This window comes from Agrilus planipennis, unplaced genomic scaffold (genome assembly GCF_000699045.2).
Source record: "Agrilus planipennis isolate EAB-ADULT unplaced genomic scaffold, Apla_2.0 scaffold235, whole genome shotgun sequence".
Lineage (NCBI taxonomy): Eukaryota > Metazoa > Arthropoda > Insecta > Coleoptera > Buprestidae > Agrilus > Agrilus planipennis.
The window spans coordinates 175,154-187,511 of record NW_020438970.1 but is presented as its reverse complement, the minus strand read 5'-3'; the positions used below and the strand labels follow the sequence as shown (position 1 = coordinate 187,511).

The window sequence follows — 12,358 nt, the reverse complement described above, 5'->3', positions numbered from 1 at the left end:
ATTAGTCCACCCCAAGCAAATTATACTTACATTATAAGGGGTGGCTGCTAACTTGGCATCAGCATAGATTTTGGGTATAGGTACGTCGACATTTCCAATGCTTGTAACACGATAACAAACGTCCAGAAATCGTTTAGAAAAATTGCGTTTGCACAGGCGCGAAACGCCCACCTCGGGTTTCCCCGTCACAGTGTTTATTATTTCAGGTCTGTCGTAGCCGATGACCCAATTAACCGAAAAATTCGGTGCCCTCTGGGCAACTCGCGTCTCTGCGGACGCCGTCGGGCACATGTAAGGCCTATTCAGATGATACGGGGGTGGTAAACCCTGTAATGTGTTCTCCAAACGACCAAAAATCGCCCTTAAAGGAAAAGTATTAAATGCGCCAAATAGTCACAAGTCTAAGTATTAACGTACCTCTGCATATGGCCCTCGTTTAACAGGCTCCCCAAAACGATAGAGCTCAAATAAATGGGATCCACAAAGCAGGAGAGTAACGTTCCCTGCAATCCCAACACATTCCAACGGGCTATTTTGTCGGAACATGACATCGTTAATAACCTTTCGCCCTATCGAAGAAACAATCGTTCAAACAGCAACTAAAATTAATTTGAATTTACCCTACTTGTAAAATTCCATCCCACGTTTGTATATCGTTTCCCTTAATGGGAATTGTGCCCTCTCCGGATTCAATTTTTGTTCTCAAACGTCCCCTGGAACTCCTAGCCGAGTGTCTGTCCACGCTTTCGACATCATTGGGACTGAATATCCTCGCATCTCCACAGGGCGCCGTACTAATGTACAAATGGAATTTTATGTGCCTCCTCAGCCTGAACCCTGTGTTGTCAGGACGAGGTTCAAAAACTGAGTTGTGCTCTTCACCTAAATAAGAATAAATTAGTATTTATAGGAGAAATAAGGGTTTGCTTGCCTTTGGTAAACTGCAATCTCAATTGATCATACAAGAAATTGATAAGACATCTCCTGGAGACTATTTCAGCGTGCATATCGTTCAGGGCGGTGCCAGAGGCACTGATATTCTCCCCATTGATGCATTTCGTGCCTGTTGCAACGCAAATAACGATCATGTCGTTCATTGCCTCGTCCCTGGTCATCACCATACCGGCCAGCACTTTACGTTTTAAATGGATTGTGTCGTACCTCATTAAGTCCCTGAATTTTTCGTTTACCATTCTGCAATTGGAGTCAATAAATAAGAGAACAGAAAAATCTATACATATATATTTATAATGGAGAACATACCTTCCCACTCTATCTGCAAACGCCTGCTGTTCCAACGACGCCGTCGAATTCCTCAGTGGTTGTATCATTTTCGAGTAATTCGGTTTTTCGGCTAACAGTTTCGTTAGGGCAACCATGGCTGCTGCATTTTTAGCCCTTTTCTTATTCGAACCTGAAAAATATAAGAAACAGATAAATACTACAAATTTAACACTACAACGAAAATAACCTACCCATTCCCACAAATTCCTCCCCACTTATTTGAATAATAGCTTTAAATCTGTTGGAAGTCTCTTTTGAGTTCTCCTCAAAAATGTATTTGGCGTTTGGATAGAGCTCATTCATAAGCATCGTTGCTCCTTTGCAGGGTGCCACTTGTGCACTTTTTTCTTCATTCAATGTTTTCCCTTTCACATCAGAAGAAAAGTCGGTTTTTGTATCAGCTTGGAATCCATTAAATTCGTCTGCTTTAGGAAATTGAACGAAAGACTTTAAAGCATTCGCTGCTGCTTTACTTTTCGCCAATTTTTTCGATTTTCCGACGCCTTCATACTCCTTGCCGTTCAATATAACCGATACCTTAAAAATGGGAGCATGTGGAGGACCAGCTTGTTCTTTGATATTATATATCAAGCCTGGCTTTAACTCGTTCAAGATCGATATCGGGTTTTTGTTAACTATCATCAGACCCTGCACCTTCTTTTTCTTCTTAAACGATTCCAAATCGTTTCCTGCTTGAGACTGGTCATCTAATTGTGAGATAAAATTAAAGTAATTAAAATTTGTATGCACATTTACTAATTTAGTCTTTTTAATAACAAAAAACTATTTGAAAAAGATAAGCATAAAAAGTCGTTTGTATTTACATATATTTTATAAGTAAATAAAAAACAAAAAGGCCAAAAAGTAATGTCCAGTACCAATAACAATAACGAATTTTTATGCCTAATTCCAAAAAAAATGATAACCTTGTACTTTCCACATCTCATCTAGGATAGCGATAGAGCAGCTTTCTGTGTTGTTATTGGTATTTAATGAGTCTTCCAAAGGTTTGGTAATTATTTTGTACTTTTCTGGGTAACGTTTATTCTGCTCTCGTCTCAATTTCAAATCAGTTAGAGCCTCCACAGAGGCATTTTCTTTGGCAATTTTCTTCGTTGGACCAATCGCTTTGTATTCTCTTTGCTTTTCATCAACATTTATAAAAGCTTTAGCTATAAACGATTGCCCCACGCCAGGCTGTAGTTCGAAAGTCAATTCCGGATGTAACTTTGTCAATTTGGAAATTGGATACTGTTCATCAATTTCTTCGGTTGCTTTTATCACTGATAACATTTTTCGCGCTGCGTTCCATTTGGCTAGCTTACGTGATTCCCCGAAGCCTTCGAAATGTTTTTCAATACCAGCTTTCCAAATAATAGCTACCACACAGTACATGTTATCCTTTTTTGGTCCATCTTCAAATCGTAATTCGGGATGGAGCTTTTCTAAGATGGGAATAGGGTGCTGATTTTCCATTTCATCCAAAGGGATCGCAAAAATTTCTACCTCACTCTCAACAATGTTTTCAGACCTTTGACTGGTATTTTTTTGTCTTTCATGGGAATATGATGGTTGACTATTTGATTTAGGTAATTCCTTGTGTGGTATGGTGTTTTTTTGTAGAAGAGGAGTTGATTTGTTCTGTAAAACCTGTAATGGAGCAGAAATTCGGTTTTGGATTGTTTTTGAATTTTGAGGTATGATTAGTGCCAAAGCGTTCACAGCTGCTACTCTTTTTGCTGCATCTACTGAAACTCCCTTCCCATTTACAGATGTTTCTTTGCCATTTATGGACATTGTAGCCACTACGCTATAAAACGGCCCAAAACGTTCCTCCTCTTTAAAAGTTGTCTCAGGATGAATGATTTGTAATCTTTTGAGAGGGCAGTCCTCTGATTCTTGATAACATTGATTACTTTGATTATGAGTAAATACTGACTCAATCTTTTGATTTTCTCCTACATGGAGTAATGCATTTTTGGCAGCATTTTTCTTAGCAAGATGTTTAGTTATTCCGGTACATACGTGTTTTATTACGAATATAAAATAAATTAATATACTACTTACCTTAGCGGTCATTGTTAATCTTGTTTGCCTTGAGAACATTTAAATACATTAAATTAAACGATTCAACACATAAATTAAGGACTGATTTTTTTTTTTATTTTATTTTATTCGACTCAATTTATTTTGTTTCTTGTTAATTAGAAAGACAATAAAGATTAATAAACGGAATCCAAATTGTTTTTAAAATATCACCACTCAAATGCATCACATATGCACAGACTGTACCAAGATCTATGAGCAGGTAATAAAAAAAAAATAATAAACTTATCAAACTGTTCGATAAAAAGGTTAACTAAAGTGTCACCATGTACATCACATAAACACAAATTGTACTAATTGTAAGATCTATGAACACGAAACACGAACAAAGTAAACTTAGCAAACTATTCAATAAAAGATTTAAAAAATATCATCTTCTATTTGAAACTGATCCTGTTCCAAAGGTTTTTTTATCCAGCTGCCCAAATTTGCTTTACTGAAAGCCCTAAACAATTGTTCTTTCGCTTGCTAAAAATAAATTTCCAAAAAACAATGTAGAGATTAGTCCACCCACCCCAAGCAAATTATACTTACATTATAAGGGGTGGCTGCTAACTTGGCATCAGCATAGATTTTGGGTATAGGTACGTCGACATTTCCAATGCTTGTAACACGATAACAAACGTCCAGAAATCGTTTAGAAAAATTGCGTTTGCACAGGCGCGAAACGCCCACCTCGGGTTTCCCCGTCACAGTGTTTATTATTTCAGGTCTGTCGTAGCCGATGACCCAATTAACCGAAAAATTCGGTGCCCTCTGGGCAACTCGCGTCTCTGCGGACGCCGTCGGGCACATGTAAGGCCTATTCAGATGATACGGGGGTGGTAAACCCTGTAATGTGTTCTCCAAACGACCAAAAATCGCCCTTAAAGGAAAAGTATTAAATGCGCCAAATAGTCACAAGTCTAAGTATTAACGTACCTCTGCATATGGCCCTCGTTTAACAGGCTCCCCAAAACGATAGAGCTCAAATAAATGGGATCCACAAAGCAGGAGAGTAACGTTCCCTGCAATCCCAACACATTCCAACGGGCTATTTTGTCGGAACATGACATCGTTAATAACCTTTCGCCCTATCGAAGAAACAATCGTTCAAACAGCAACTAAAATTAATTTGAATTTACCCTACTTGTAAAATTCCATCCCACGTTTGTATATCGTTTCCCTTAATGGGAATTGTGCCCTCTCCGGATTCAATTTTTGTTCTCAAACGTCCCCTGGAACTCCTAGCCGAGTGTCTGTCCACGCTTTCGACATCATTGGGACTGAATATCCTCGCATCTCCACAGGGCGCCGTACTAATGTACAAATGGAATTTTATGTGCCTCCTCAGCCTGAACCCTGTGTTGTCAGGACGAGGTTCAAAAACTGAGTTGTGCTCTTCACCTAAATAAGAATAAATTAGTATTTATAGGAGAAATAAGGGTTTGCTTGCCTTTGGTAAACTGCAATCTCAATTGATCATACAAGAAATTGATAAGACATCTCCTGGAGACTATTTCAGCGTGCATATCGTTCAGGGCGGTGCCAGAGGCACTGATATTCTCCCCATTGATGCATTTCGTGCCTGTTGCAACGCAAATAACGATCATGTCGTTCATTGCCTCGTCCCTGGTCATCACCATACCGGCCAGCACTTTACGTTTTAAATGGATTGTGTCGTACCTCATTAAGTCCCTGAATTTTTCGTTTACCATTCTGCAATTGGAGTCAATAAATAAGAGAACAGAAAAATCTATACATATATATTTATAATGGAGAACATACCTTCCCACTCTATCTGCAAACGCCTGCTGTTCCAACGACGCCGTCGAATTCCTCAGTGGTTGTATCATTTTCGAGTAATTCGGTTTTTCGGCTAACAGTTTCGTTAGGGCAACCATGGCTGCTGCATTTTTAGCCCTTTTCTTATTCGAACCTGAAAAATATAAGAAACAGATAAATACTACAAATTTAACACTACAACGAAAATAACCTACCCATTCCCACAAATTCCTCCCCACTTATTTGAATAATAGCTTTAAATCTGTTGGAAGTCTCTTTTGAGTTCTCCTCAAAAATGTATTTGGCGTTTGGATAGAGCTCATTCATAAGCATCGTTGCTCCTTTGCAGGGTGCCACTTGTGCACTTTTTTCTTCATTCAATGTTTTCCCTTTCACATCAGAAGAAAAGTCGGTTTTTGTATCAGCTTGGAATCCATTAAATTCGTCTGCTTTAGGAAATTGAACGAAAGACTTTAAAGCATTCGCTGCTGCTTTACTTTTCGCCAATTTTTTCGATTTTCCGACGCCTTCATACTCCTTGCCGTTCAATATAACCGATACCTTAAAAATGGGAGCATGTGGAGGACCAGCTTGTTCTTTGATATTATATATCAAGCCTGGCTTTAACTCGTTCAAGATCGATATCGGGTTTTTGTTAACTATCATCAGACCCTGCACCTTCTTTTTCTTCTTAAACGATTCCAAATCGTTTCCTGCTTGAGACTGGTCATCTAATTGTGAGATAAAATTAAAGTAATTAAAATTTGTATGCACATTTACTAATTTAGTCTTTTTAATAACAAAAAACTATTTGAAAAAGATAAGCATAAAAAGTCGTTTGTATTTACATATATTTTATAAGTAAATAAAAAACAAAAAGGCCAAAAAGTAATGTCCAGTACCAATAACAATAACGAATTTTTATGCCTAATTCCAAAAAAAATGATAACCTTGTACTTTCCACATCTCATCTAGGATAGCGATAGAGCAGCTTTCTGTGTTGTTATTGGTATTTAATGAGTCTTCCAAAGGTTTGGTAATTATTTTGTACTTTTCTGGGTAACGTTTATTCTGCTCTCGTCTCAATTTCAAATCAGTTAGAGCCTCCACAGAGGCATTTTCTTTGGCAATTTTCTTCGTTGGACCAATCGCTTTGTATTCTCTTTGCTTTTCATCAACATTTATAAAAGCTTTAGCTATAAACGATTGCCCCACGCCAGGCTGTAGTTCGAAAGTCAATTCCGGATGTAACTTTGTCAATTTGGAAATTGGATACTGTTCATCAATTTCTTCGGTTGCTTTTATCACTGATAACATTTTTCGCGCTGCGTTCCATTTGGCTAGCTTACGTGATTCCCCGAAGCCTTCGAAATGTTTTTCAATACCAGCTTTCCAAATAATAGCTACCACACAGTACATGTTATCCTTTTTTGGTCCATCTTCAAATCGTAATTCGGGATGGAGCTTTTCTAAGATGGGAATAGGGTGCTGATTTTCCATTTCATCCAAAGGGATCGCAAAAATTTCTACCTCACTCTCAACAATGTTTTCAGACCTTTGACTGGTATTTTTTTGTCTTTCATGGGAATATGATGGTTGACTATTTGATTTAGGTAATTCCTTGTGTGGTATGGTGTTTTTTTGTAGAAGAGGAGTTGATTTGTTCTGTAAAACCTGTAATGGAGCAGAAATTCGGTTTTGGATTGTTTTTGAATTTTGAGGTATGATTAGTGCCAAAGCGTTCACAGCTGCTACTCTTTTTGCTGCATCTACTGAAACTCCCTTCCCATTTACAGATGTTTCTTTGCCATTTATGGACATTGTAGCCACTACGCTATAAAACGGCCCAAAACGTTCCTCCTCTTTAAAAGTTGTCTCAGGATGAATGATTTGTAATCTTTTGAGAGGGCAGTCCTCTGATTCTTGATAACATTGATTACTTTGATTATGAGTAAATACTGACTCAATCTTTTGATTTTCTCCTACATGGAGTAATGCATTTTTGGCAGCATTTTTCTTAGCAAGATGTTTAGTTATTCCTCTACCAGTAAAGGAAATATCTGACCCATTTTCCTTAAATACAACTTTCATAGCATGCAAAGCTCCAAATGGTTTAACTTCAACAAATGTTAATTCAGGATGTAAACTAGACAATTTAAGAATATCATCTACTTCTTTATTTTCATCATTTGGATTGAAAGATATGTTTTGTTCTGTAATTTCTAATAAAGCTTTTTGAGCTGCATATTTCTTTGCTGAGTTTATAGTGGGTCCTCTTCCCAAAAACTGTTTTTTAATTCCGTTTTCTTCAATGACCACTGTCATCTCAAACACATGTCCATGTTTACCTTTTTGTTGGAAAATTAATTCTGGATGTAACTGACTCAATTTTCCTATGGGACACTCGTTGTCTTTGACACCTTTTCTGATAACATCGTAAATACTTCTTCTGGTCTTCTTCTCTGGGGAAGATCCAAAGGAGCTTTCCTTGAGTTGTGGCTCCAATTCGGAGGAGTACATTTTCTTGTATAAAGCAGATAACAATACTGTAGTTGTGCAAATAATAAATTACAAAAAAATCTGTTTGACATTGGTAATTGTGAAAGACCATGTAAAAAGCCATAACAATGATTTCATCCATGGAAAATAACATCGCAAGTCTTAAGTGATTGACTGTTGAATGCAATGAAAGTATCATTTCCAGAAAATTAAAAGTAATAAATAAGTAAAAATTAGAATAGCATAAAGACAAAAGGGTTGAATTGCATTTATCAATTTTATGCAATCTAATATGAACTGCTCAGTACAAAGAAAACAAAATGTATAGCTTACTTTCAAATTTCCTCTTATTTGATATGTAGTTGATTTGGGAATTGTTTTGAACATTAGAATACATTTCAGTCTATTGTGTGATGGCTGTTGGCCTTCAAGTATTTGAATTGTTCATAAACACTGGGCCCCTGCACTGATTTACAAGTCTTTTTAGAACACCTGCACCAAAACAAAGGTCCAAACTTGACTGAAATTAAAATTCAATTTAAAACTGTTCCAAAACAATATCACAAGGCAAAATAATCGCTAAATGTTCTTAATAAATAGCAAATACTGATTACAGACAATACTGATTATGAGGTTAACTGATTGTTTTCTTGTTGTTTCCAACAGAGGTCAATTTGTCTGATGTGTTTGTTCCATTTAGCATCTCTATAAAATTCAAATGTAGGGAAATTCCCAATTTTAAATAATTTCAATAACACAAAATTATAATAAAAAAAACTTTTTATTCAACTTTATCAAAGTTTCCAATTTTGNATATAAAAGTAATAAAATATGCAAAAAAGTCTCTGTTATAATTAAAACTGATCTTGTTCTAGTGGCTTTTTAACCCAATGACCCAGTTTGGCATCAGCAAAAGCGCTAAAAAGTTCATTTTTCGCTTTCTGAAATAGAAATAAAAATTCCGACATATGAAAAATAGAAAAAAATTAAATTTTAACTCACGTTGTACTTTCTGGCCTTGGATTTACTATCCAAATATGTCGTTCCATTTCGCATATTTTGCGATGACGTGAACTCTTCTAATCTGAGAAACCTTTGAAAAAGATTGTATTTGCTCAACCTCGAAGGACCTTCCTTGGTTCTTCCGGTTGCCGTGTCTATTATCTCATGTCTGACTCGCCCAATGGTCCAATTAACGCAAAAATCCGGGGCGTTATCCGTACAACGCGAATCCCTAGACGAAGTCAAATAAAGCTCTGACTTATTATGACGATATGGGTTAGGTAGGTCTCCTAAAGTCTGCTCTATACGACCAAAGAGTGCTCTTGAAATTATAACGAATGAATAAATGCCTATTTTTTACAAGGAATTACAAAAAAATACCTCTGCACTTGACACTCGTCCACATTGGGACGTCCTAAGATAACAGAACTGAGATAAACAGGATCCATCAGGCGAGAAAGCAGAGATCCTTGCAAGCCCAAAACGTTCCAACGGGCTATTTTGTCGGAACAGGACATGTTTAGTAATTTTGCACCCTAAAATGGTCGACCAATGATAAAACCGATTCCCCTGATATACCATTAAGAAAGAGAGTGGGGCAATTGAGAACACGGGGAACGCCAAAAAAGCCTTTTATGATCATGTGGTTGTTCTTAATCACTCACTCTCCTCTAAACGTTATATATACCAGTAATACCCCATCCCAAGTTTGAATTGTCGTATTCCCATCGACAGGAACTGTTCCATGAACGGCTTCCATTTTCGCGCGGATCCGCATGCTAGAATTATTTCCAGAATCTTTCCGCGAAAAGGGTAAATTGGCGGCGCCGCAAGGGGTTGTGCTAATATACAAATGGAATTTTATACCTTCTTTCAATCTACAACCATTACCGTCGCAGACGAAAATTGAATTGTGTTGTTCACCTTAATAATGTACCATTTAATAAATAACACAGTGACTAAACACTAATGTTTACCTTTGATCAATGTTAACTCCAGCTGGTCGTAGAAATAATCAAGGAGACACCTTCTGGTAACTATTTCGGCATGCATATCGTTAAGTGCATTCCCGAATGGGCAAATGTTACCCCCGTTGATGCATTTAGTACCCGTTGCCACGCAAATAACAGTTAAGTCGTGCAAACACTCGTCTTTTGTCATTACAATACCCGCTAACACTTTCCGTTTCAAAATATTCGGATTATCTCGTGCTAAATCACTTAACTTGTCGTAAATCATTCTTCTAACTCTATCAGCGAATATCAGTTTATCTGGAGGTGCACTACACTTCCTTAAAGCCTGAATCAAACTTGGATGTAATGTCTGCAGTGCCGTTAATGCTTCAAGGGCGGCGGCGTATTTCGCATTTTTTTTACTGGATCCTGAAAAATGAAACATTAGAAGACATTTTGCGCCTAGTTTCAAATGGAACATATCAATGTTACCTGTGCCGTGAAATTCTTGTCCCTTAAGACGAACGATGCACTTGAACCTATCAAATGTTCGTTTAGAGTTTTCTTCCAATTCATATTTCGCTTCTTCAGAGTAAAGATAATTCAAAATCATTACTGGGTATGCTGTGGTGCCGGAACTGTTCCCTTTGAAGGTTCCATTTCTAGCGTCAGAAATACCATCAGGTCTATTGCATTCATAACTTTCAGAAGATTCTACCAAAGCTGTTAATGCCTTTTGGACTGCTTTAGTTTTGGCAATTATTTTTGACCAACCTTCCCCAATAAATTCAACACCATTAACGACTACTGATGTTCTATATATTGAACCATATTCTGATCGAGTTTCTTCCAATTCGCCGTAGTCTACCGACACTTTTAATTCGTCTAGAATATTCACGGGGTTTTTAAAGTTATTTTTTAAGCATTCCCTTATCATTTCTTTTGCATGGGGTTGTAAATTTCTCGCAGTTGCGGAAAAGTTATCTGAAAATGTAGATAATGATAAGTAAATGCAATTATTTATTGACCAAGGGATTTTAATTACCGAAATTAACAACACCGATTGAATGTTGCTCACTTTGCATCTCTTTAATGATTTCATTCTCACCCCTAGAAATTCCGTTGGGACTATTAAATTCATAACTTTCAACAATTTGTACCAAAGCTGTTAATGCTTTTTCAGCTGCCTTAGTTTTAGCAATAACTTGTAACCAACTTTGGCCAATAAATTCAACACCATTAACAAATACTGATGTTCTAAATATTGGACCATATTCTGATTCAGATTGTTCCAATTCGACGTAATCTACCAACACTTCTAATTCGTTTAGAATAGAGACTGGATTTTTTAAATTTTCTTTCAAGCATTCTCTTATCATTTCTTTTATATGGGGTTGTAAATTTCTCGCAGTTTCGGAAAACATATCTAAAAACGTAGATAATGATAAATAAATGCAATAATTTAACGATGGCAATTACAAGTACCGATAATATCATCGTCTATTGAATGTTGCACACTTTGCATCTCTTTAATGATTTCATTCCTACCCCCAGAAATTACGTTGGATCTATTAAATTCATCATTTCCAGAGAATTGTATCAAAGCTGTTAATGCCTTTTCGACTGCTTTAGTTTTGGCAATTATTTTTGACCAACCTTCCCCAATAAATTCAACACCATTAATGGTTACCCATGTTCTATATAATGGACCATATTTTGATCCAATTTGTTCCAATTCGCCATACTCGATCGACACTTTTAACTGGTCTAGGATATTCAAGGGATTTTTAAAGTTATTTTTTAAGCATTCCCTTATCATTTCTTTTGTATGGGGTTGTAAATTTCTCGCAATTTCAGAAAACATATCTAAAGAAAGTAGATAATGTAAATGCAATTATTGACCGAGGGATTTTAATTACCGATATTATCATCGCTTATTGAATATTGCATACTTTGCATCCCTTTGATGATTTCATTCCTACCCCCAGAAATTCCGTTAGGTCTATTAAATTCATAACTTTCAACAAATCCTACTAACGCTGTTAATGCCTTTTCGGCGGCCTTCGTTTTGGCAATTACCTTTGACCAACCTTCCCCAATAAATTCAACACCATTAACAGTTATTAATGTTGTATATATCGGACCATACTTTGATTGAGTTTGTCCCAATTCGACGTAATCTACACACACTTTTAATTCGTCTAGAATAGTCACGGGATTTTTTAAGTTATTTTTTAAGCATTCCGTTATCATTTCCGTTGTATTTAGATTTAAACTTTCGACAGTTGCACAAAAGTTATCTGAAAGCGTCGATAATGATAAATGCAAGTATTATTTAAAAGAAAAATAATAAAAAATAATTTACCAAGGATTTATAATTACCTATATGTTTATCGCCTGTTGAATCTTGGACAATCGGCATCTTTAATTAACGCGGAAAATAAAAAACCACTTTCATAAATCAATACCAAATTTTCGAAATATCGTTTTATAAATAAATTATATTCTTAGTTCTTATATGCCTATAGATTATGTAGAAGCTGAAATATAAAAAATCTTCCTAAACTATACTCTTAATAAATTGTATATTAAATATAAATATTACTACTTACTTTAATCGAATTGCTTTTACTATCACCAACTGTTAATTCAAATATTATTTGTTACTTATTATTATACTATTTGTAACGAGACCATTCATACATAAATAGATAATTTCGATCTGACCGACAGTTCAAATGTGGTTTACC

At 36.2% G+C, this 12,358-nt stretch overlaps 2 protein-coding genes across 7 annotated transcripts in view; both read right to left on the bottom strand.

Annotated features, from left to right (window-relative positions):
• Positions 1–8,301, bottom strand: part of LOC108741689 (double-stranded RNA-specific editase Adar) — an 11,777-nt gene extending 3,476 nt beyond the window's left edge. Inside the window, exons 1-9 of one of the 4 annotated variants that reach the window (XM_025975374.1) lie at positions 7,987–8,301; positions 7,182–7,677; positions 2,211–3,287; positions 1,476–1,991; positions 1,264–1,414; positions 932–1,194; positions 626–882; positions 418–569; positions 31–361 (exon numbers count right to left, since the gene is read on the bottom strand). In XM_025975374.1, the coding sequence (XP_025831159.1) occupies positions 31–361; positions 418–569; positions 626–882; positions 932–1,194; positions 1,264–1,414; positions 1,476–1,991; positions 2,211–3,287; positions 7,182–7,677; positions 7,987–8,040 (3,297 nt within the window). In that variant the 5' untranslated portion in view covers positions 8,041–8,301. Of the gene's footprint in view, positions 1–30; positions 362–417; positions 570–625; positions 883–931; positions 1,195–1,263; positions 1,415–1,475; positions 1,992–2,210; positions 3,288–3,436; positions 3,859–3,924; positions 4,256–4,311; positions 4,464–4,519; positions 4,777–4,825; positions 5,089–5,157; positions 5,309–5,369; positions 5,886–6,104; positions 7,678–7,986 lie in introns of those variants that run through there. The other 3 variants (XM_018476575.1, XM_025975373.1, XM_018476576.1) reach the window with 3 other exon arrangements.
• Positions 8,302–8,484: 183 nt separating this feature from the next.
• On the bottom strand, positions 8,485–12,349 carry LOC108741659 (double-stranded RNA-specific editase Adar). Of its 3 annotated transcripts, none has more exons than XM_025975382.1 (11): positions 12,221–12,349; positions 11,991–12,173; positions 11,528–11,908; positions 11,094–11,474; positions 10,654–11,034; positions 10,101–10,592; positions 9,633–10,037; positions 9,344–9,579; positions 9,037–9,191; positions 8,656–8,977; positions 8,485–8,594 (listed from the first exon to the last, which is right to left on the bottom strand). In XM_025975382.1, the coding sequence occupies exons 2-11, from the start codon at positions 12,028–12,030 to the stop codon at positions 8,508–8,510; spliced, it is 2,880 nt and encodes a 959-aa protein (XP_025831167.1). In that variant the 5' UTR covers positions 12,031–12,173; positions 12,221–12,349; the 3' UTR covers positions 8,485–8,507. The 3 variants fall into 3 exon arrangements, with proteins under 3 accessions (XP_025831167.1, XP_025831166.1, XP_025831168.1); XM_025975381.1 differs by having other exon boundaries at positions 11,991–12,148; XM_025975383.1 differs by having other exon boundaries at positions 11,561–11,908; positions 11,991–12,148.
• Between the last annotated feature and the right edge of the window lie 9 nt (positions 12,350–12,358).

Excerpts from the sequence above, each read along its gene's own strand:
- LOC108741659 (XM_025975382.1), bottom strand. The coding sequence starts at position 12,030 with ATGCCGATTGTCCAAGATTCAACAGGCGATAAACATATAG. Across the intron at positions 10,038-10,100 it reads ACAAGAATTTCACGGCACAG|GATCCAGTAAAAAAAATGCG; the intron begins GTAACATTGATA and ends TTCATTTTTCAG. Across the intron at positions 9,192-9,343 it reads CTTGGGATGGGGTATTACTG|GGTGCAAAATTACTAAACAT; the intron begins GTATATATAACG and ends CGACCATTTTAG.